At 58.0% G+C, this 23,330-nt stretch overlaps 2 protein-coding genes across 7 annotated transcripts in view; one reads left to right on the top strand and one right to left on the bottom strand.

The window, feature by feature from the left end:
- The window catches only part of UBE2O (ubiquitin conjugating enzyme E2 O), a 61,157-nt gene extending 54,747 nt beyond the window's left edge, over positions 1-6,410 (top strand). For all 3 annotated transcript variants that reach the window (XM_071763994.1, XM_071763995.1, XM_071763996.1), the window contains exons 17-18: positions 600-657; positions 2,295-6,410. In XM_071763994.1, coding sequence (XP_071620095.1) covers positions 600-657; positions 2,295-3,058 — 822 coding nt within the window. In that variant the 3' untranslated portion in view covers positions 3,059-6,410. The remainder of the gene's footprint in view (positions 1-599; positions 658-2,294) is intronic.
- A 1,717-nt stretch (positions 6,411-8,127) lies between these two features.
- On the bottom strand, positions 8,128-16,635 carry SPHK1 (sphingosine kinase 1). 4 transcript variants are annotated; one of them, XM_071764000.1, is made up of 5 exons: positions 15,958-16,534; positions 11,385-11,534; positions 10,995-11,089; positions 10,612-10,727; positions 8,128-10,084 (listed from the first exon to the last, which is right to left on the bottom strand). In XM_071764000.1, the coding sequence occupies exons 1-5, from the start codon at positions 16,376-16,378 to the stop codon at positions 9,301-9,303; spliced, it is 1,566 nt and encodes a 521-aa protein (XP_071620101.1). In that variant the 5' UTR covers positions 16,379-16,534; the 3' UTR covers positions 8,128-9,300. The 4 variants fall into 4 exon arrangements, with proteins under 4 accessions (XP_071620101.1, XP_071620099.1, XP_071620098.1 ...); XM_071763998.1 differs by lacking the exons at positions 10,612-10,727; positions 15,958-16,534 and adding an exon at positions 16,541-16,635; XM_071763997.1 differs by lacking the exon at positions 10,612-10,727.
- Between the last annotated feature and the right edge of the window lie 6,695 nt (positions 16,636-23,330).

The following is a 23,330-nucleotide window of genomic DNA, read 5'->3' as shown; positions in this document are numbered from 1 at the left end:
TCTGGCTTTGGGAGCTGTTTTAGATGTCTGGAGCAGGCATCTGGTGTAGCTTGGCTTCTTCTGGGACTGGACTTGGCTCTTGTCTGTCCTTCCTTGATAAGAAAGGCTGTGATCAGCCCAGCTGGGCTGTGTCCCAGTTGCACAGAGCAGAAATGCCACCACCAGCGTGGAGCGAGCGTTCTCCTGTGGTTTGGGTCCCGGTCACCCAACTGCAGGCAAATCATGTGGTGTGGCACAAAGCATAGCTGGAGACTCTAGAATAAGCAGAGTCAGGGTAAATGCTGTGGTTTGGGGTAGGTAGATGGACCAGGCAGCAGGGGAAGGGTTGGAGCTGGTGTGTGGTGTGTAGAGTTGCACCATTCCAGGCAGACCTGCCCTGATGGGGCGTGGTGCTGGCAAAAAGTAGTGGAGAGCTGGGTTGGTACAACGGGACAGGAGCACCTGAGGTGCTTGTTGTGTCAGTCCCACGTTCCTCCTGCAAGACACAGGACCTTAGGGATAGGGGTGCAGAGAAACTGGGGACTCGCTTCATCTTACCAGTTGTCACAGAGCAAAGTGATGGTGCTTCAGCCCTTTAACACAGTTGTATGTCATTTCAGGGGACAGAAAGGTGGACCAGTAAATCCAGCCTCCTTCAAGTACTCATCTCTATCCAAGGTAAATGCTCCTGCAGAGCCTGCAGGACAGGAAAAGGCAGAGGGAGGAGGGGAAATGCAGACTAATGGGGGGAGGGCACACAGTTGGGATCTGTCACCCCAGTTGGGATAGTGTTCCTGTTCCTCTTACCTTGCTGGACAAAGCAGTGTCCTTATCTCTCCAGTTCAGCAGTCAAAGCAGGTGCAGGCTTTTCTCATGTCCTGATTTTTGGCTGCATCCCAGGTTTCTGACACAATGCTTTCCTTTCTCCTCACTGCAGCAGCTAAACACGGGGCTGTTTTGCTTGTTACTCTGAGCTGACAAAGGTGAAACCACTGTATCTTCAGCCAGTTACCAAAGTTAGTTGAAGTTGCTAAACTGGGCTTCATGTTTTTATTCTCACTGAGTCACCCGCCCATCCTACACTGGGCATATTTTTGCACATGCTGATGGTGTTTATGCTCCTTCTGAAGCAGAGAATAATCAGGGGTGTGTCTAGACCAGCCCCAGGGCTTCCTGCCACAGGGTTTTCCACTGCCATATCTACTTTGAGAGCAGACAGACTAAATCAAATCTCTTTCTCAAGGCAAATTTTCTGTGCAGGGAGCCCAGGCATGTGACTTGAGAAACCTTTGACACAGAGAGCAGGGGCTCCTGCTGTGAGTCCACAGGGGACTCCAGCTCCTCTGAGGTCTCACAGTCCACCTGTCTCCTCCATGTGGAGAGAAAGAGACCATGAGAAAAGCTTTCTCTCATTTACAAAGCCAAGAATCCAAATTTAGCAAGTGAAATACTAAATGTTTTACTAGAACAACCTGGTGCTAGTGAATAATTTCCTCTGCCTCCTGCAGCCTGGCCTTTGTGAGACTCATGGTCTTGTCCCCCCACCCCCCCCCAGCTCCAATGCTGTCTGTGGCAGTCTGCCAGCAGCCTGGCAGTGCTGCTGCCATTGCTACACACATGTAATTACATTGGACCAGAAGCAGACAGGAGAAAGTTTGGTATGGGGGACTTGTCACAGTATTCACTCAGAACTGTGTTGTCTGATGCAACTGTGCTGGGTGGGATAGGGCTTGGCCCACTCAAAGCCTGTTACTGAAGATTGGCCTTTGGTCTGATTAAAAGAAGAAAAGAAAAAAAAAAAAAAAAGAAAAGAAAGCTGTGGGTGTGTTTATGGTTGTTTTGCTAGGAGGGGGAGGGAAGGGAAAGGAGTTGAGAAACCTTTTCCCTTCTGCCCTTTTGACCTCCTCTGCTGTTGTGTGCCTTCTGCATCACAGTGGTGGGAGAGGATGGAAGGTCCTTGCTAGCCAAGGATCCCAAATGCTGCTCTCAGTATCTTTTGAGGTTCCCACCAGCCTAGCAGAGGGCCACAGGCTCATTCACACCAGTGCTCTCTTTGCCCTACCAGCCCAGTGCATCTTGCAGGTTTGTGGTCATCCAGCCTGACCTGGTACCTGCTGGAACTCAAACCTTGGCTCTCCTGCAGCACCTTCCCTTGCAGTCCCTGCTCTGTGCTGCTTTGGGTGAAGCTGGCAGGATGCCTGGGCGAGGTGGTGCTCTGACCCTCCCACCTCAGAAACCCTGACCCAGCAGTGCCCGTGCCTCGTGCCTCACAGTCGCCTTCTTCCCTTAACCCCTTGCTTGCTCTCTCCCGGCAGGTCTCATCCTTGTGAACGAGCCCTACTACAACGAGGCAGGCTTTGACAGCGACCGAGGCCTCCAGGAGGGTTACGAGAACAGCCGCTGCTACAACGAGATGACCCTGATCCGGGTGGTGCAGTCCATGATGCAGCTGCTCCGCAGGCCCGTGGAGGTCTTCGAGCACGAGATCCGCGAGCACTTCCGCTGCAGCGGCTGGCGCCTGGTGTCCCGCATCGAGTCCTGGCTGGAGACCAACGAGCTGGTGGAACGGAGCCACCACCGGGCCAACGGGGCAGACTCTGCCTCCCTCCCCTCCGCCTGCAGCACCCTGGCCGAGAGCCCCGGGGAAGCGGCGGGGTCGCCGGGGGGGTACGGCAGCAGCTCGGAGCAGGGGGCGGCCGCGGAGCTTTCCGACTCGGCGCTGGATGGGAAGGAGGAGCCGGAGGAGTCGGAGTTCAGCACCTCCACAGCCAACGCCGGGGATCTCCAACAGTTCTCAGACTCGGAGAGCACGGGCCAAGCCAGGGGGTCAGACCTGGCCAGAGACCGAACGGACGAAGGGAAGGCTGCCCAGGACTCTGCCTCCCAGCCGAGTGTGAAACCAAAGAAGCGGAGAAAGAGCTACAGGAGTTTCCTTCCGGAGAAGAGTGGTTACCCTGATATTGGGTTCCCTCTCTTCCCTTTGTCCAAGGGGTTCATCAAAAGCATCCGTGGTGTCTTGCAGCAGTACCGGGCTGCCTTAGCAGGGGCCAATATCCCGGAGTGGACAGAGGACAAATAAACCATCGTGTTAGGGACAGGCAGGTGCAGGAGAGAAGGGAAAGCAGCAGAAAGGAAATTGGCAAACTCTGTTACCAGTAAACTGGCTTCTCCTTCCAGCTTTTCTTCCTCAGCTTGGTTTGTTCCAAAGAAGGTGGTAGGCCTGATTGCTCCTCCCAGGAAAGGTTGTCTAAGCATGAATAACTCTTTGCCCCCAGCCCTTCTTCCTTCCCCCTGTCCCATGTCCGTGCTCCTCTTGCGAGTTTGACCCCGCAATGGTAAGATCTGAGACCTGCACAGAAGCAGTCTTGCAGCCACGTTCCCTCTGCACTTTCATCTTGGGGCACCTTTCCACACAAGACTCTTCCCACCCAGTGCTACACCCAGCAGTTTGTTCTGGTGGGGTTCAAGCCAGGAGAAGTGATCACTGTAGTATCTGGAAGTGGAGGGCAACGTCCTCCCAGTCCTTCATTTTTCTCAGCATTACCATGGGTTTTATGAAGTCTACCCCACCTTATATGTACTTAGACATTGGATTGTGTTTGCATTGAAGTTGTCTACACCATACAGAGTTGCTCTTGTCTTAGTTGTTCACTGATAGCTACGAGGTTCTTCCCATCAGGACTTGGCTTGGCAGAGCCAGAGCTCTGCTCTAGCACTTGTGCTGCTCTGATAGTGCTGGGGGGTTCCATCCACTTCTGCACCTTCTGGTCAGTCTTCTGGAAGCAGTTCCAGCCATCCCCAATTCTTTTTCTCCAAAGTTAAGGCATACTTCCCTTTCCCCACCAGGCATGCCTGTCCTCTAGGAACACATGGGATTCAGGGTTCTGCCCGTGTTACTGAGATATCTGTATCTTCTGTTCTCAGCCCTCCTGGCTGTCACACAGCACTACACCAAGACCTTGTCCTCACCTGGACAGGCAGCAGCAAGTGACCTCTGGGTTTATTTTAGATCTAGCAGTCAGTCTGGATGGTGAACCTGCTGCCATGGCTGCTGCTTCTCCACTGTTTGGCTGTAGATGGGTATTTGGGATCTGTTTGGGCCAGGGTCATGCAAGGGAAAGGAGCTGTCATGCCATGATGAGGTCCTCTTGAAGCAGCAGCAGTTTGTGACTGTTCCTGTTCTGTTACTCAACCAACAACTGGAGCACACCAGACACCAGTGCAGATTGTTGTCAGTTCCTTCCTTCTCCAGCTGTTTCCTGTGGTGGTCTGGGCCCGTTGTGGGCACAGCACATCCAACCCCTGAGCTCAACTGCAGTGGGGAAGCAGCTGCCAGCCCAGCCCATGGTTCAGCAGCAGAAAGCTGCCTGAGCTGGTGACCATGAGCACTTTGAAGCAGTGACTTGCCAGAGTCTCCTGGTCAAGGCACCTTCCTGAAGAATTTTTTTTTTCATTATTTTTTCTTTTTTTTTTTTTTCTCCCCCTGTGTGCATGCACTTAATTTCACTCTTCAGGAGCTGGGAGATTGTGCTCCAGCACTACTGCACTTGAGGCATTGGAGAAGCACCCACTTAGCATCCATTTGGAGTCAGGGAGGGTCTGTCAGTCCTTCCAGGCAGCACAGGGAGCTGGTGGTGCCAAGCTTCCCAGGGAAGAGATGGGCTGAGCAGTCAGCTCTGCCACAAGTAAAGATGGAGACAAAACTCTGCTTTGCTCTTGCTCAGTATGACTGCATCCCTTTCCCTGACCCAGGCCAGGATCTGTCCTTCTCCATGTTGAACCAGAGAACAGCAGGTGAATCTCAACATGTTTGCACAGTGCTTCCTGCTCCTTGTGCACCTGCAGCCCCGATCCCAGCTCCTTCTGCCTGCTATTCCCAGCTGCTCCCGGGATGCTCTGGAGCTGCACAAAACCCTACTCATGTCACAGCTGGGATCTTGGAGGGCTCACCCTGCTCGGTGCTCTGGAGGAAGCAAAGCTTGGCTGTGAAGGCAGACCTGGGTCTGCAGAGCTCTGGCAGCACCAGTCTGTGGGGGGATCCATCCCTACAGCAGCTCCGACGCTGCTCTGGATCCAGGAGCCCTCCTGCCCGACACAGCGGGGTCTGGCAGTGGGGCAGCCCCTCAGCTGGGGTGCAGGGAGGTGCTGGGAGGCAGAGGCAGGGCAGTGCCACCACAGGGGTGACTCATGGCTGTTTTGTGGCAGTGCTGGTGCTGAATGAGTGAACAAATGACTGACTGCCTGCCTGAATGAATGAATGAATGGATCCCTTTGAGCGAGGAGCAGCGACAGCGTCTCCCAAAGCCAAAGAGCCACGGGGACAGAGGGGTGAGGTGGCTGCTGCAGGGCAGGGGAAGGGCAGGCAGGGCCCTTCTGTTCCACAGATTATTAAACCTCTTACTCACCAGAGAAAATTGTGGTTGGTGGTGTAGGGACAACTTCCTCTGTCCTGGCTGCAGCCATCCTATAGCCCTGCTGGCCAGGGGCGGGGGAAGAAAACCCTTCAGGGCCCAGCTGGGGGTGCAGGGTACAAAGGAGCTCTGAGAGCTCCCTGCTTTGCCCACCCTTGACTTGGCAGCTCTAAATCCCATGGGTAGGTGGTCAGCAGGAGCTGGCCAAGCTGCCCACCCACCCTGGGAGGAGGGCAGGCTGCTGCTGGGAGCTGCTTGGACCGGGTGAATCCTCCCCTTGGCCCAAAAAGTCTCTTTTGTTTCCTCTGATCATAATCAACAGCTTTTGCACAGGTTCCTGGGGTTTCCTGCTGAGGTGTGAGCCATCTGGAATAGGGCACTGCTGCTGCTGCCCCTGGCATCACTCGCTCTCCATAGCTGCCTGTCCCAAACTGAGGCGTGCACAGAGGTTTACAAATTTTCTAAAGCTTTTGATAATGTGAAGCTCCTGGGTGATGAGATTGGTGGTGAGCACACTGCAACTATGTATTTCTTTTTTTTCTTTTTTTTTTTTTTTTTTTTTTTTTTGTGTATGTATGTAATATTTAAGGGTAACAAAATTTAAAAGGCTAAAAACCTTAAAAAAAAAAAAATTAAAAACACACAAAAAAAGCCAAAGCATGATGCATATTGTTAGCCTTAAAACTGGCTACACGACTGTGTGATGTACAAATGAGAGCAGCCTGTAACTGTTTTAAGTGCTGGGGTTGGGGAAGAAGCATTACAAAATCAGTTTGTAGCCTTGATTCTGTACAGTATTTAATGAGAAAAAAAAAAAAAAGACCTGACTATTGAGGCCATGCTTAGAGGTGTGTTGTTCACGTGCAGATGTGGATGCTTGGTTGCTTACAATATATGTATAAAGTGCTGTGTGACCATTAAAACTTTTTTTACCTGCAGAATTTTTTGTTTTGTTTTGGCTAACCAAGGTGTAATAAAGGAGGGAAGATGACTTGCCATTAAATTCAGCCTCTGTGAGTAGTTTTGACTGTTGTCTCTTTCTTTTCCACCCCCCCCTGCCACGCTTGGCACTTGCCCTGTCTCCAGCATCCCTGCTGGATGGGATCCCACTGGCAGGGAGTCTGGAGGGAGCCTGGCAGCTGAGGGGCTGCCCCCATGGCTCTGGATAAAACTACCTCCCTGAAGCCCTGATTCATTCACAGGACATCTGTCAAGCTGCTTTTTAATTTAATTTTTTTTTTTTTTCCATGCTCTTTGCTGGCGTGGGGTGCACGCAGACTGCCCAGCAGCTTGGTGTGTGCAGCTGGTGGCTGGACAGGCTGTAGATGGGGCCAGGGTGAAGAAAAATCCCTGTGTGAACCCAGCAGTGGGGACAGCTGGTGGCAGCTCTGCCTCCCCAGCCCCTCACCTCAGCACCCAGGTAAGTGTGGGGTGAGATGCAGCAGGGACCAGGCTGCTGGGGCCAAGGGATCTCTTGGCCAGAGAAGGGCCATGGGGATGCTCAGAGGGCTGGAGCAGCTCTCCTGTGAGGACAGAGTGAGGGAGTTGGGGTTATTCAGCCTGGAGAGGAGAAGGATCCAAGGAGAACTTACTGTGGCCTCCCAGTATGTGAAGGGGGCTACAAGAAATCTGGGAAAGGACTTTTTAGGCTGTCAGGAGTAGGGGGAAGGGGTTCAAACCAGAAGAGGGAAGATTTAGATTGGATATTAGGAAGAAGTTCTTCACCATGAGGGTGGTGAGACACTGGCACAGGCTGCCTGGAGAGGTGGTGGGAGCCCCATCCCTGGAAGTTTTTAAGGCAAGGCTGGACAGGGCTCTGAGCAACCTGAGCTGGTGGGAGGTGTCCCTGCCCATGGCAGGGGCTTGGACCTGGAAGATCTTAGAGGTCCCTTCCAACCCTGAAAATTCTATGATTCTATAAAATAACAACAGGCCTTACCAGAAAAACAGAAAACAGTTCCATCAAATCGAATTTTCTGTGATTCCTGAGTGTGGAGCCTTGGGTGATGTTCACCCCACGGCTCCCCTCAGCCTGCAAGGAGAGGTTCTGGGGGTGCCACTCCAAGCTGAGAAGATGGGCAGCCACGTGTGGTTTGGGATCTGGGGTTTTGCTGGGCTTGTTGCACCTCGGGGGGTGCGTGGCAGCTGCTGGCACCTCCCTGGGGTGTCAAGAGTGAGGCTGCACAGGGCATCCTGTGGCTGCTGGCTGGCAGGGTTTGGAAGCAGTTGGGTCACGGAATGGCTTTGTGCAGCAAAACCTGGAAAAGGGAGAGAGAGAGAGAGAGAGGCAGATCCCAACCAACCTGCTGCTGGGAGCAGTGAAACCAGGAGAGGCCTGGGGGAGACTCCAGGGAGCCTTTGGGGTGCTGCACACCCGATACCTCTGCTGCAGGGAGCTGTTTTGCTTGGCAAAGGCAGCCAAGAGCCCCAAGCATGTCCCCTGCCCCGGGCTCTCCCCGGCAGCAGCCGTTCCACAGGGTTGGGGGGTTCAGCGAAGCATCACTGAGCCTGTTTTTACACCTGGCCCTGTGCCACGGGGGGAATGATTTTATTTTGGGAGGTGGTTCCCAGCAGCTGCCTGCCTTGCTGGCCCAGGAACAGGAGTTCAGCTCCCCATGAGCAAATGGGCCCAGGGAAGGGGGGTGTTGGGGGGGTTAAACAATCGTGCTCTTCTTTCCCGGTTCTGCAATCCTAATTGCATAGTTTGCAGATGAATAAATGCAAACAGCCAGCACTGTTTACTCTTCTAGTTTGTGCTGGGGCACTGTAAATGAGGTTTAATTACTGCAATTTTAGACCAAATAGGCTGAGCAATCCTGTCCTCCCCCTGCCTCGGGCAAGACCCCAGGGTAGGGACCTGTTGTGGGGCTCCAGCTGTCCTTAGGCTGCCTGGGAAAGGGGACACCAGAGCTCCTTGTAGGGCCCCACTCTCAGCAGAAACCCAAGGACCCCATCCACGAACCTCTTCCCTGGCCCCTTCCCTACTCTTGCTTGCAGCACTCAACCTCCCCAGGATGCCTCAAAGTAGGGCTGAGCTCCCTGCCTTCCATCCAGGCTGAGCAGGGAGGCACTGGGCTACCCCCAAACCAGGGTTGGTGAAAACCATGTCCCATGTCCTGCCACCAAGGCATCACCCCTGGGACCATCATCACTCTGCCCCACTCCTGGCCCCGGAGTGATGGTGATCGGGCACGATCCCAGGAGGGAAGGAGCATGGTGCTGAGCTAAACCTATCCTGACAGCCATGTGTCCAGGTTGTGTGTAACCCAGGTGGGTGACAGCCCCACAGCTCCTCTGAGCTCAGATCTAAAACCCAGGGGGGTTTTTTCTTTTTTCTTTTTTTTCTTTTTTTTTTTTTTTTTTTTTTTTTTTTTTTTGCAAACTCTAAATATTTATTGCATTTCTCACAAGAATAAACTCTGCTTCTACAGGAAGCCTTGGGTAGAAACATTCTTAAAAAAGGTTGATTTTTTTCTGTTCGATATATTGGTCCTGACCATCCCTGGGGGGTGGGGGTGGCTCTGCAGGCAGCAGGGACCTGAGCGATGCCACCCTGTGCGTCCGAGCCGGGGAGGGGACTGGGATGGGACTGGGACTGGGACTGGGACGGGGCTGTGCCGGCGCAGCCACCCGGGGTTGGGACCTCGTACCGGGATCAAACACGCTGGCACCTCGCCGGCACAGAGTACCTGACGGGCTCGTGGCTCGGTCTGGGGACAGTGCTGGTGGCTGTCCCAAAGGAGGGGTAAAGCTAAGCGTGGGGGCAAGCGAGGGGACGAGTGCCCGCAGCCCCCAGGAGCTATTGCTATGAGAGGAGGAGGAGGTTCCTGAGTGGGAGGAAGGCTCTGCCGCCCTGGTGCCGGGCCGGGCCGGCGGCTCAGCGCCACGGGGACGGTGAAGTTTCGGCCGCTCAGGATCCGGTGAGGACGCGGCAGAGGCGGTTGTGGATCTGGCCCTGCACGGGCTCGCAGGCCAGCGCCTCGCCGTCCACCGTCATGATGCCCGCGGCCGTCCGAGGCTCCAGGCGGAAAGCCCGGACGGGGACGTAGCGCAGGTGGGGACAGTTCAAGTCCAGGTGGGTCCCCCGGGCCATGGCCAGGAAGATCTTCAGCAGCGCCAGGCGGCTGATGCCGGCCCTCAGGTAGAAGAGGTGGATGCAGCCGTCGTGCAGCCCGGCCGCCGGCGCCATCAGCAGGTTGGTGCCCAGGTGGGACTGGTAGATGGCGTAGACGGAGACAAACTCCTCCTCGGGGACCACGGTCCAGTGCCCCGGCACCGGCTGGCACAGCGGCACCAGCAGCGAGTCGGCGGGCAGAGCCCCCCCGGACACCTCTGTCCCCAGCGGGACGGGGCCGGCCTGGCCATTGGGGAGGGTCCCGGGGGGGTCCCGGGAGGACGGGGTGGAGGGGCCCTGCTCGGGGCCCACGGGCAGGTAGGAGAGGCGGCCCTGGTAGACCCGCAGCTTGGCCAAGCACTGCAGGGTGCCCAGGGTGAAGCGGGCATTGCCCAAGCGCCGGTACTTCTCGCTGTCGATGTCCACGTCCGAGATGAATCCCCAGCCGAAGCCGAGGAAGGAGAAGAGGCGTTTGCCCGAGGCTGTGCTCAGGGACACCAGGTCCATCTGCGTGTGCAGCCCCTTGCACAGGATGAAGGCGCAGTTCATCAGCAGCTTCTTCTTGGCAACGTGGTCGTTGCTGCGAGAGATGCAGAGAGTGAGTTGTGGGCTGGAGCCAGCTCAGGGGCTGGACCCCAGCACCTTAAGCACCCGTGTCATGGTTGGGATGTGTGGCATGGTTGGGGTGACGGTGTCCCTCAGGGAAAAGTTTTGGCTGGTGGTGGGGAGGATAAACTGGCTCTTGAAAGAGGGAAGGAAGCTGGGGCTGCTGGGCTAGGACAATCCCAGCCCTCAGTCCTTCAGGAGGATCACTCCAGCCCCAGGGTGGGTCCTTCAAGGTAAAGCTTTGCTGGACTCAAAGCCCAGAGAGGAAAAAGGGGACGGGGAGACCTGGGGACACAAGGATGGAAGCTGGTGCTGACAGGGACCAGCTGGGACTGCGCTGCACCAGCCTGCTGGGAGGGTGGGACTCAGGTGGGTCTCCAGCAACCCCTCCCCAGGCTACCTCCTTCTTCCTTCACCCCCTCAACCTGGTGCCCGTGCAGCCCCTGTGCCAGCTGGCATGGGGCTGGCAGTGGGTGCCCCCTCCCCAGGGCTGGGGCTCACCCTGCATAGTGGTTGATGGAGGCAGCCAGAGCGTTCCCAGAGCCCCCTGGCAGGATGCACAGTGGTTTCTTCATGGTGTCCTCCCAGTCCGGCCGCTCCATGAGCCCATTCACCACCTGCAGGGGTAGAAGGAGCTGGTGGCACCTGGAGCTGTGCAGAGAACCCAGCAGCTCCTGCCCAGCCCAGGGGGAGCAGAGACCATGGTGTTCCTGGCCAGGGCAGGACTGAGACAGTGTCTTGGCTGCTCCAAGCTGGGTGCCAGCTCTCCTTTGACGTTCCCTGCCTGCCGTCACGTCTGGAAGCTTGGCTCCAGCCCCCAGCACCCCTCTTCTCCCAGCTGTCTGCCCGTCCTGGCCAGGGGGATGCCCTGTGGTGCCCCTCACCTCGTACAGCAGCCCATCCCCAGACATGACCACCAACGTGTCCCACTGCGACAGGTCCTCATCCCGCACTTTCTCGTGTGCATGGTGGGCTCTCTCTGCAGGGGAAAGTGGAGAAAAGTCAAGCATTGCTCTCCACCCTCCTGCCAGACCCCAGACACTGACCTCAGCCTCACCATCCCCGCAGGCTTCCTGTCCAAAAATGCAGAAGGTGACGTGGTCAGCCCAACTGAGTGCAACCAACACCCCCACTGTGTTGCCCAAACCGACCCCGCAGGAGCCGGAGCTGCAGCGATGTGGGGAGAACGAAGGAGCCCGTCCCGGGGTGGCAGCACCCAGGTAGGATCCTGGGGAGGGAGGAGGAGGAAGAGGGATGGGGGCTTGTGGACTCACCAGTGACAAAGACAGTGGTGGCAATGTCAGCCTCAGCCAGCATGGGCTGCACCACCGCCTGGAAGTCCTCGAGCGCGCGGCCGGCGCCGCTCTGCGGGTTCAGCAGCACCAGTGCCCGGCAGGGCCGGGGCAGCACCCCATAGCTGTCACCTGGGGGGGAGGGAGAGGGGGCTCAGGGTGGTGGGGCCGTGGTGCTGCCCAGGGAGGGCTTTGCAAGCCAAGGTGGTGTTTGCCACAGCCCCAGAGGAAGGGGAGATGCCCTTCATCCCCACCAGCTCCCTGGGCTGCATCCCTACCCACGGGTGAGCAGGGAGGGAGAGGGCAAAGCAGGGGAGGTGGCAGAGATGGGGACTGCAGGGACTCTGCTTCAGCTCTCCCACGACCAGCAGAGAAACTTTACACCCACCATGGAGCCCACAGGAAGCCAGCAATGATGCAGTAGAGCTGAGGCCCTACACCACTGAGCATCCCTCTGCACCCTAGGGTGCTGCTGCCTGCACCTTTGGACACACCAAGGAAAGAAAGGTGGGAGCAAAGGGGAGGTCTGAAACCCAACCCAAAGGCACCTGGCTCCAAACACCCTTGGCTGTGAGTTCTCCCTGTGTAGCTCACACCACGGCTCAGCCCCCCAGTGCACAGAGAGCCAAGGACGGGGGGGACAAGAGCCAGCAGGACTCGAGAGTCCAATTCCCCACATCCATCCCAGATGGAGCAGGGCCAGGACAGACACCTGTGCCAGCAGACGGATGCTTCTGCTTCCCCTGCTCCCCACGGGGCTCAGGTGTCACAGGCGAGGGCCCTGCTCGGGCTGTAATTACAATCCTGGCAGGGATCCTCATCCCTCTGCCCCCTGTGGTCCCCACACAGAGGGACAGGGTGAGCCCGGGCTGCAGCTGTCCTGCGAGGGAGGAGTGACCCGATGGCACCCGGGGGGAGCTGGTGGCAGAGTTCCTGAGGGCAGGACCCCCGTGTGCTGCTTGGGCACCCCAAGCCCCTAAATGAGCAGGCAGTGTGCCACAAGCTCTGGAAAGCCCAGCCCCTGCACGGTGAAGCCAGTTTGGGGGAGGGGTGAGGGGGTGTCCCCATCAGCTTTGGGCCCCCTGAGCCATGATCTGACCCCAGGGGGGGGCAGTGGGTGTCCACCCGCGTGTGTGGGCTCTGCGGGACAGCGCGGGGGCTGCTCCTGCTGACTCAGCAGAAGGAGCTGCTCCATCCGGAGCTGAGTCACCGGAGCGGATTCCCGGCACTGCCCCGGGCTGGGAACACCCCTGTTAGAGGAGCAAGGGGGTTGTTCCTTGTCTGCACGCTTTGATTTGTGCTGTTTGAACACACAAGCAGCGTTTTTCAGCTCAAACCTCTCCTGCTGCCCGCACAGGGATGGAGGTTGGGAGAGGGGAGCCTGGGGCGATGGAGATCCCTAGAGATGCCATCTCCCTGGGGTGACACCCAGCATTATACTGGCCAAGGCCACACCAGGGTGTCCCCAATGGCTGGCAGAGCTCCACGAGCTGCCATGCAGGGAGCTGTGGTTGGAGCATCTCACCTCCCTGCCCAGCCCAGCCCTGGGAGCACACAGAGCACACTCTGCCCATTTTGTCACTATCAGGTTGAGTTTCTGCCCCTGGGACTGACCCAGTGACACTGTCACCCTCCAGAACACCTCCTTGTCCCCGTATTGGTTGCTTGGGACCTATCACCGCAAAGATCCCCCTGTGAGGATGCTGGGGCTGGGTGTTAATTCTGGGCTGGTTCCCCTGCTGCTGCCCAAGGCTGGGGGGAGCACCCGGCTGCCCCCCACCCTCCCCGGGCCCTTATCAGTGGGTAACAGACATGAAGGGACAAGCTGTCCTCAGGGACACCAGTGTCACACTGCAAGCAGAGGCCACCCCAGCTTGGGTCAGGGACAAGGTGCAGCAGCCCCAGGGCTGGGCTGGCCCTGCTCCACTCTCCACTTCCCCAGTCACCACCAGTACTAAAACCCCCATGGACAAACACAACACCCAGCTCGGGCCCCAGCTGCTGGAGGCAGGTGATGGGGGGCAGTGATCTCCTCTTTTTCCCTCCCACTCCAGAGGACACAAAGTGAGACCACCTGGCATTTCAAGAGCCTAAACCATGTTTTTTAGACCCACGATGTTTCTTAAAGGCCCATTATTTCTGAGGTGCACAGAGTGCTGCAGCCCAGACCCTGGCTGCTGCCCCATTGACCTCTGCTGAGCAGTGTGGTACAGCTGGGACCCCCAGGACCTGGGAAAGGGAAAGGGAAATTTTGCTCCAGGCACAAAGGAATCCATCACAAGGGACAGATTGCTGGTACTGGGGTACGAACAGGGACAGGGACACCAGCAGCACCGGGCTCAGCCCAGACTCCCATGTCAGGAGCAGGGAGGGGACTGTCTCAGAGCAGGGGCAGATTTCAGCAGCAGCCCCTTGCCTTGCCCAACCCCTGCTGGCCCCTGACACCCCGGCAAGGCTCAGCCACTTCCCGGCACAGCGCGGCTGCTTCAAACGCTGAGCAGAGCAGACACTGAGTCAGCAGGAGGAAGGGGCTCCAGCTGCTGCCAGTCCACAAACTCTGCTCTCCCCACCCCTCTGCCCACGTTCCCCCACGGGACCATGCTCCGGCAGCCCCAGCTGCTCCGTTGTGGCACCGCATCCTTCTGGAAATTCTGGGAACAAGGAACACGTGGAGGACAGGGCTGTCCCACCCAGTGACCACTGAGGCAGACTGGGGCATGCCAGCTGCATCCCAACTCCACACAGCATCACCACACCGAGAGGGGATGAGCACAGGTAGGAGGTGCCCCAAAACAGGGGGGGCTTGCAGCAGGGCCAGGTCCTGCTGACTGCCAGCAGAGCTGCTGACCCACTGACACCACGGCCATGGCCAGCAGCTCAACAGCAGGTTCCTGCTGTGGCCAGGGCCTGGATTTCCCCAGCAGGACACAAGCCTAGGGTGGTTTTCTCCCTCCCAGCCAGCTGCAGGGTGAGACGCTGTGAGCTGCCCCAGCCTTAGGGTTGTTTGCTGCCGAGGGACTTTATTTGCATCCCTTTGGGATGAAAGAAGTTTCACCCCCTGCTGTCGCTGGCGATGGGGCTCATCCCAGGGGATGCTGGAGTTGACACTGGGACGGGATTGTTGGTGGGGACAGGATTGCTCCCCACGCAGCTCCCCAGCACGGCCTTATCTGTCCCGCACACGCCGCGACACCGACACGTGAGGGTGCGTGTGAGCCCAGGGTGTGGCCAGAGGCATTTTTAGCTCTTGTCCCAAACTGGGGGAGGAGGTTTGCAAATCCTGCTGGCCTTCAGCTAGAAAAATAACTGCAAAATCCCACACCGCCTTCTCCCGTCCTCCTTCCTCGCACTCCCCCGAGGCCCCTGCCGTGCAGCGAGCTGCTCCTGCCCCACCACCCCGGCACCGCCTGCTAAAAGGGCGAGGGTTTTAAAACGCTGGGAGACTTCCAGCTGTAGACTTCAGGCTGGAAATAGAGCTGGAGAACTGGTTTTTGCCCTCACCCCGTTCCACTGGATTTTTTTTTTTTTTTTTTTTTTTTCTGCTGTTGTTGTTGTTGTCATTCTTTATGAAGAACAGCAGAAAGTTGTTTTGTAGCTGCAGGTCATGTAAAAAAGCTGCATTTTCAAATCGGAGCAGGGAAGAGCTGGGCTAAATGTGATTTGACAGGATCTCTCTAACCGCATGCCTCTTAATTTCCAAGTCTGATCAGTGCGACTGGACAGCTAAATAAATGAAGTAGTGCATATAATTGAATCTCTGCTCAGATGTTCAAATAGATGCCAGCCCGCCCTGCCCTGACGGCAGGAGCTGGGGGACGCGGCCCCCGAGCCAGCCGCTCCCCGTCGAGCTGGCGGCAGCTCCCGGGGGGGGTGGGAAGGGAACTGAAATCCGGACCTCTCCGTGCTCCCCTGGGACCACGCTGGGTCCCGGGGGGTCTCGGGGGGATTCGCTTGTTCTCAAGTGATGGATGGGACCTGCCGGGGATGGTGCTGGCTCTGTCCTGCCTGCGTCAGCAACGATGACTTTTTTTTTTTTTTCCCTTAGTTAATGCGGCCCATTGGAGCTTTAGACCGAAACGCTTGGGGGGGGGGGGGGGAAGGGGTATAAGTCCCCGTGGTGCGACCACGAGCCTGCTGCCCCTTCGATTTAAGGGCGAAAGAAAGGAGAAAGCAGCCCCGGGGCTGTGCACAGGGACGTCGCCATCCCGTGCTCCCCCGCCCAGGCTCGGGGCGGGATCCAGGTGACCCTGCTGTCGCCCCCGCCCGTGTCCCCTGCTCTGTCCCTTTGGGGCGCGATCACAGCTCAGCGCTCCCGGCTGGGTGCCAGCCGCCCTTCGGGGACAACCCGTGTGTGGGGACAAGCAGCAGAGAGCTAGGGGGTCCCATGTCCCGCACCCCGGGGCTCCGCTCCCGACTTCCCCCTCCTCCCCCCCCCCCCTCGCCCCGCTCCCGGGGCTCTCTCTGCCGAGACTTGAAGCGGACCGGGAACGGGTCCGTCCCACCCACTCCCTCATCCCCTCCGGGGCGGGCTGGGGGACGGCGGTTCGGTACTGACCGTCCTGCGCGGGCACGACGGGCACCGAGAGCTCCCGGATCCTCCGGCTCCAGGCCTGGGCGATGCGCAGGTTGCCCTCGGCGTCGGGGGCCAGGCAGACGCGGAAGGTCCGCTCCAGGCGCTGACGGGCAGGCGAGCCCCAGCGCGGTCCCCGGAGCGGGTAACACACCAGGGAGAAGCAGGCGGCGGAGGAGGCGGCGGGGAAGGCGGCGGAGCCCACGCAGTCGGCCAGGCGGAGAGCGGCGTCGGGGCCGGCCGAGCTACCTCCGCAGGAACCCCCCGGACCCCGCACCTGCAGTTCCCGGGGGGTTAAAGCCAAGGAGCAGGAGGCAGCCCCGGGGCTTGGTCCGGCACCGAAGACACCTTGAAGCAATACTGGGCCCCCCCCGGGCTCCGGGGGAGCGCGGCGACCGGCGGCCATCGGCGGCGGAACGGGAGCGGGACGCACCGGGGAGCACCGCCCGCCGCTGCTCGCTGCTGACACCCGCCGCGCCGCCCGGCAATGGCAGGAGGGGCGGCCCCATTCATAAAAATTTAACCCACACCCCTACACACACCCACATATCACCCCCTCCCCACTCACGCACACCCCCTCGGCAGGGGGAACCCATCCTCGGACTTCCCCGAGCCTTCTGCTCCCTCCTTCCACATCCTGCCTCAGTTTCCCCAAGCGCCGCCCACATTCCGGGAAGTTTCAGGGGGCAGAGGGGGAAACACCCGGAGTGTCCGGCTGAAGCCAGGCTCTGCCGGCACGCGAGATTTGCCGTGGGTGATTCTGCCCGGCCGGGTGGGTGCTCCCAGCGTGCAAGGAGGGCTGGCATAGCACCCACCCACCCTCACAGCGTTGTACTCAGCAAAGCAGAGGTGGGTGCTGGCAGGGGCATCGCGGCTGCTCGAGTCCCTCAAGCCCCCCGCTGTGCTGAGCAGCATTTAACAGCATTTCTGCGTCTTTTCCAGGGCGAGAGGAGTGGAGCAGGAGTCTGGAGAAATCAAGGCACAGGCAGGGCTGAGGAGGACCGCGGGGGACACCTCCAGGAGGGAGGACGGAGGGGGGGGATGTCCTGCCCACCACTGGTGGCTCGCCACCAGGTATCTAGGAGGGCTGGAGGTTGCCGTGGGCATAGAGCCCTGTGGAGGGAGGCGGGGACCCACCTCTGCGTACAGGATGCTGGGGACAGAGCCCAAGGGACCTGCCTGAAGGGTGACAGCACGGTTGGGGGCTGCTCCATGCCTGTGTGGCTGATGAAAAATCACTGACAGCAGCTTCAGCAGCTTTTGGTGGTGACAGGACTGAGCTCACCCTCCCGAGGGGCTGCTGGGCTCCAGGGGCTCTGCCTCACCTCAACAGTGATATTTTTTTTTTTTTTTTTTTTATTTGCTCACCTGAGGGGGCTCTAACCAGAGCAGAGCTGAGACTCTGCACGGGGAAGCAGGTGACAGGCAGTGGGACAAGTGCCATGGGAATGGTGAAGGCAGGTGAAGAGGTGCCCCGGTCTCTGCTTCCCCCTCCCCTGGGCCTTCTTTGCCCCTTCCTCATCCCTCACACCACCCCCCAATGCTCGGGGATGAATTTGCATTCCTCATGCTGCTGGGCTGACCCTGTGACCTTGAACTCTCTCCTCGAGGTGGCACCACTCTTCACACTCCCAGGAGATTAATTAGTGATGAGACCCTCGCCCTCCGTCACTGCTGAAACCTGCTGGACCTGGACAAAACCTGCAGGGAAGGCAGGAGATGGACCCCCTGGCCAGATAACACAGGTAAGTCTTGCTTTCCCAGAGTGACCAACAACAAAACTGAGGTGCCATGATTTGGAGCATCACCTTTTCCAAAAAGATTCCCTTGGGTGCTACGGATTCAAAGAGATGTTTGGGGTGGGGGGCAAAACCTACCCCCAGCTGTTTGCAGTCTGATGCTTTCAGCTGGGGAACCACAGCACCCTCAGCTGATTTGGGGTGAGGTTTGGGCACAGCCAGTTCCCTGGCTGCTGCCGTGCCCGTGTTTGTAAACAGCCCCGAGGTCGCCGGGAAGGTGTCACGGGAGGAAATAGCTGGGTGCTGGGGTGAGCAGCCTCCTCAACTGCCTCTCTCCCTTCCCGGTGACTAACCCTTCCCAAATTTCCGCTCAGGAAGGCATGAGACACAGGGGGAGGATGTGACAGCAGCTGTCACATTGCTCCCAGGCAGGTGCCAGGGGGTGATGAGGCCACTTCGGGCTCTGTCCTCACCGTGTGTTCTGTCTGTGACTCCGTGCTGCAGGGATCCCCTGCCCTGCCTGCTGGGCTCCTCCAGCCTGAGCTGGGCTGGGGAAAGGGGCTGAGAGAGGCTCCATCACAAGCTATCGAGCTGGTGGTGCTGGGGAGGGTCAGCACAGGGATGCCCATGGGGGATGCCCAGGACAGGGACATGAGGAGACTGCCACCAGGTTATTCACAGAGGGGGCAATGGGACCAGCATGATCTCAGCCTCCATGGTTTCAGCCTCCAAGCTTGCCAGTGTTGGTGCTGATCCATGGGGACTTCAGGTGAGGCTGTCCCGATGCCATGCCACCTCTGGCTTCATGTCACAGCCATCCCAGTGCCCACCACCCTGCTTGTCCCTTAGCTCTCCCCAGCCATGGGCTCATCCGACCTGGTTCCCACTTGTTTGCCTCCAGATGTGATGTCTAATGAGGAAATGGGATCCGTCACCACTCAGTGCTGATAAACAGATGTTTGGGGCTATCTTAATTACAAGAGCCTTAACAAGTTCCCTTGACCCAAACAGCAGCTCAGCAGCCAGGGCTCCCAGGCAGTGGGGAGGAGTTTGGCCTTCGGGTTTGTCCTGATCAGCTCCATTCCCACCCACCCAGCACCCCAAAGGCCACAGGGTGGCATGGGGACATGGCGTGGGAATATGGCATGGAGCCAGCATGCCAGTGGGGACAGCTGGCTGTGAATCCCCCCTCCTTCCTTTCTCATTGCAAAGAGGCCTCACCAGGGCACAGAGTGTCTGCTCCAGCTGTGACTGTGGGGGCCACCAGGCTCAAGAGCAAACCCTTCAAACCCGGGAGGGCTCGTGGGGTACCCCAGACCCACAGACATCATTTTGGGGAGAAGGCTTGCATGTTTGGAGCACTGTGCCCCCACCTTGCTGGAGGAGGTGATGGATGCTCTGCGTTCAGGGAAACTGAGGCAGAAGCAGCAGACAAGGTTTGCTTTGAGTTGTGCAATGGTTAAATATGGGAATTAACCCCCCCTAATCTCCCTCCTGTCCCCGGGCCCCTCCTACTCCTGCCCTCAGCTGCTGGAAGAGCTGGTCCCGCAGGGAGCATGTCCTGGGGGCAGAAACCAGAGGGTCTGGGGGCTTCCCGGCCCTGCCATACCCCTTGGCCACCCCTGGCTGAGGCATCCCGATGGAACCATGGAGCCGAGGCTCTCTGTGCCAGGACAGGCCGGGATTTCTGCCTCCTCCCGCCTCCTCAGCAGCAGCAGAGAGCCCCGGAGGAGTCGTGCAGAGGAGAGGGTTCTGCTGCAGGATGAACTGCAGCATTTTTTGCTCGGAGGCACACGGCTCCTCCAGCTCCCTGCCCGCTCTGCCACGGCTGCCGGCAGGCGCCCGGGGAGAAGGAACGGGATGCACTGCTCCCGGATCCCAGCCCTTTTAGCATCCTTCCCACTGCTGAAGGTTCGTGTCTCAAGGTGGAGCCAGAAATAGCGCGGCTCTGCGCTGCATCGGGGCTGGCAGGGCTGCGGGGTTTGGTTGGCAGGGGGACAGGCACCGACTGCAGCACTGGGAACTTTCCAGCCTGAGGGAGCGGCCGGTGCAGAGATGGAAACATTTCGGAGCAGATCCAGCCCAGAGGCTGCAGCTCCCTGCCCACGGGGCCATCATGAAAGGAGGTTGGAGCCAGGGGGGGTTCGGGCTCTGCTCCCAGGCAGCTCTCAGTAAGACAAGAGGCCACGGGCTTAAGCTCTGCCAGGGGAGATTTAGGTTGGATATTAGGAAAAAATTCTTTCCAGAGAGGGTGATCAGACACTGGAATGGGCTGCCCAGGGAGGGGGTGGATTCTCCATTCCTGGAGGTTTTAAGAAGAGCCTGGATGTGGCACTCAGTGCCATGGGCTGGGAAGCACGGGGGGAGTGGATCAAGGGTTGGAGTTGATGATCTCAGAGGTCCTTTCCAACCCGGATGATTCTGTGCTCACCCTGTAGCTCCCCAGGGAGATGTTGGTGCCAACACAAGGAACCAGCATGGGTCAGGAGGGGACAGAAATAACAGAGGTATCTCCTGGAGGAGAGTGGCTGGGAACACATCCCACCTGAGGGACATGAACTGAGACACAAGTTTTGGGTCTGCCACAGATTTGCTGCAGGACTGTGTCGGGTGACTGCACCCCTGGGCAGCAGGGATCACCCCGAGTTTGTCTCAGGGGGGTTGTGTTCTCAGCCTCTGAGGAGCTGAAAGTTGTGGGAGCTCCTAAATCACAGCCAGGCTCACCATGGGCTGAGCTCTCAGCAGCCACCAGCACAGCTCAGAGTCACAGAGCTCTCTGGGCAGCCCTGGGCAAGGTCAGCAAGCTGGGCTCATTCCTCTCTGCTGACGATATTATTCAGAAATGTTTCTGAGGTCACGTTTCTGAGGTCATGCTGCTCCAGGGAAGCACTCCCAGTGAGAAACTCCCAAGCCTGGAGTAACCACACAGACTGCTCACAGCCCAAAAGTCACCCCAGTGACTGGCCCTGGCGTCACAGGGACTGAGGCCCCAGTGATGTGGTTCCATCTCTGAATTTTAGGCTGCTGCAGGGTTTTCACCACTTCCCCGTGGGGGTTTCCTGCCGTGATGTGAGCTCAGGCATTTTTGGGGGATGAGTCAGAGTCTGCAATGAGAACCACCTGGATGGGATGGGATGGGATGGGATGGGATGGGATGGGATGGGATGGGATGGGATGGATGGGAGACTTCACCCCCATCCCAGTTCCAGAGTGAGCAGGGTCCCTGACATGATGCTCAGCACCTACAGGCTGAGTGCCTGGGGCAGAACTCCTTAGGGGAGGGGGACACAGCATCCCCACCCCAGCCCCCCCTTTCTGGCCGGGGTAACAATAAGAGGGGATTTGCTCCTGCAGTTTTCATGGCTCCTCTTTCCTTGCTGTGTTGGGATCTGGCCACCCCACCCAAGCTCCAGGGAAAAACTTGGTTAAAAAAGGGCAAAACTTCATCCAGCACTGCAGGAAGCTGCTTTCAATGGCAAGAAACCACCCCAAAGCCCCCCGGAATGCACAAGGCAGTGCTGAGGCTCTGTTTTTCTCTAGAGGAAGATGTAAGTCTTGGCAGAGCTCCTTTGGTTGTTGAAATGCAACAAATAAAGCCAATTCCTGTTAAAGGAACCTCCCAAGTTTTCCCTGCTGGGCTTTGACTTTTTTTTTTTTTTTTTTTTTTTGCTATAAAAAATGCATGACCCCCTGCCTGCCCCCCACCCCCCACATCCAACATTACCCAAACCCCTCTGCTCAGCAAATAACTGCATCGTGGCCAGTGAGTGAGGCTGAGCCTGGATAAGCCTTTTCAGAGGAGCTAAACCTGCTTAAAGCCAGCACTGCTCCCTGACCCACCCTCCTAATCCTGCCTGGCTGATAATGAAATAATAAAGGGCTGCAAAGCCTTTCTCTGCCTGTGCTGTGGGGGAGGTTTCTGCTGCCTCGGTACATGCCAGGAGCTGGGATATTAATTACTCCCTAAGTAAACAGAATTGCTTCTTTCTTCTCCTTTGCCTGGCTGTAAAATCAGGTGTGAGCACAGAGCAGGGAAATCCACCTTGCTGCCTTTTCCAGGAGGAAGGTTGCTTGTGGTGGCAGCAGTAACATCAACATCCTCTGCCTGATCACAGAATCATTTGGGTTGGAAAAGATCTTTATGATCATCAAGTCCAGCCCAGCCAAAAATGCCCTTCCTGGGCTCCTCAGGGGCTGATCCCAATCCCTCAGCTCCACCAGCTATCCTGCTGGGATGGACTGGGCTTGTCCCTTGCTGGGCCTCTCCCAACTGGAATGATGCTGGGGACACCAGGGTGTGAGTGTGGGGTTGGCTTGGAGCAAGACATGGTGTGGAGCCCCTCCAAAGTGACTGAGGTGCCACCAGGGTCTGCTGTGCCACCCTGCAGCAGAACTCACCAACTCATTGCATCTCAGCCCCAGCAGCAAGGGGAGGTGACAAGAGGGACAGGATCTGTCCCTTGTTGCTGGGGTGGCTGTGAGCATCCTGCAGGGCAGCAGGGATGGGGACAGGAGGATGGTGCTGGGAGGCAAAGAAGAGGTTGAGGGCACTCAAAGAGGTCACAGCATCAGCCCCAGTCTGGAGGCTGCCAGGTGGGAAGGGGTTAAACAACCCTGCCCTCTCCAGCACAGCTGAATTGTATGGGGATTCAGGCTATAAAAGAGGAGGGCAGGAGCAAGCCCCTTCCCTGGGAGCCTGGGGAGCAGCTGGGGGAGGCTGAGCTCCCTGCAGAGGGTCCCCTGGATGCTGGGTCTTGGGGCTTGTCTCCCCCTTTTCTGGGTGCTGCCCTTTGCCAGGGTGCTCCTGCAGGACCTTGTCCCTGCTGTCTCTATCTCTTGGGGTGTCCCTGCTCCTTTGCCATTTATCTGGTAAGTGTACGAGAGACCTTGGGAAGCAGCCAGCTTCCCTACAGCCCTAAAATAAGGTGCACTGTGTGTGTGCCCACGATTTTTCCCCGGTATCTTTTGAAGGACAAAGCCAGCAACTTTGTGACAAGTGACCGGTTGCAGTGTGGATGCTGCAGAACCAGCAGCACCATTGCTACTGCCCACTGGGACCAGTGGCTGAGGCAGAACCTGGGCTGGGGGTGCCCATGAGGGGGGATTGGGGCTGCCTGGGGAACAGATGCTGATGGTTCATCCCAAGCTGCAGAGTTACCACCATCCCAAAGTCTGGGTGAGCATCACTGCCTGCCTGGGGGGACTCCAGGCACCTGAGGCTGTTGGGGGAAAAAGTGGGGAGGTGGGAGTCGAGCTGGAATGGCCCCCACTGTGACCCAGCTGGGAGAGAGGAGCTGCAGGGACAGAGGGGACCTGGGCCAGCACCAGGTGAGGAAATAACTGGCTGGAACACCAGGGAAATAACCAGGGGAGGTCATGGAGGGAGATTTGGGGATGGAAATGCATGGCAGGAACAAACACCTGTGCAGGAATGATGGAGGGAGGCAAAGCTGCTGCTCCTGGTGCTGGGGCAGTGCAGCAGTGGTGGAGTCACCAACCCCGAGGTATTTAAACTGTGTGGACCTGGTCCTTGGGGATGTGGTTTAGTGGTAAATTTACAGTGTTGGTCACAGTTTGGCCTGGATGATCTCGAAGGTGTTTTCCAACCCAAACCTTTCT

Source organism: Heliangelus exortis, chromosome 20 (genome assembly GCF_036169615.1).
Source record: "Heliangelus exortis chromosome 20, bHelExo1.hap1, whole genome shotgun sequence".
NCBI lineage: Eukaryota > Metazoa > Chordata > Aves > Apodiformes > Trochilidae > Heliangelus > Heliangelus exortis.
This window is presented reverse-complemented; position numbering and strand designations above follow the sequence as displayed.

What these genes read in the sequence shown, in the direction of transcription:
- SPHK1 (XM_071763997.1), bottom strand. Translation starts at nt 16,378, where the DNA reads ATGGCCGCCGGTCGCCGCGCTCCCCCGGAGCCCGGGGGGGGCCCAGTA. An exon ending in CGTCGTGCCCGCGCAGGACG is followed by an intron (nt 11,535 to 15,957) that starts GTCAGTACCGAA and finishes CCTCCCCCCCAG; the next exon opens with GTGACAGCTATGGGGTGCTG. An exon ending in CACCACTGTCTTTGTCACTG is followed by an intron (nt 11,090 to 11,384) that starts GTGAGTCCACAA and finishes TTTCCCCTGCAG; the next exon opens with AGAGAGCCCACCATGCACAC.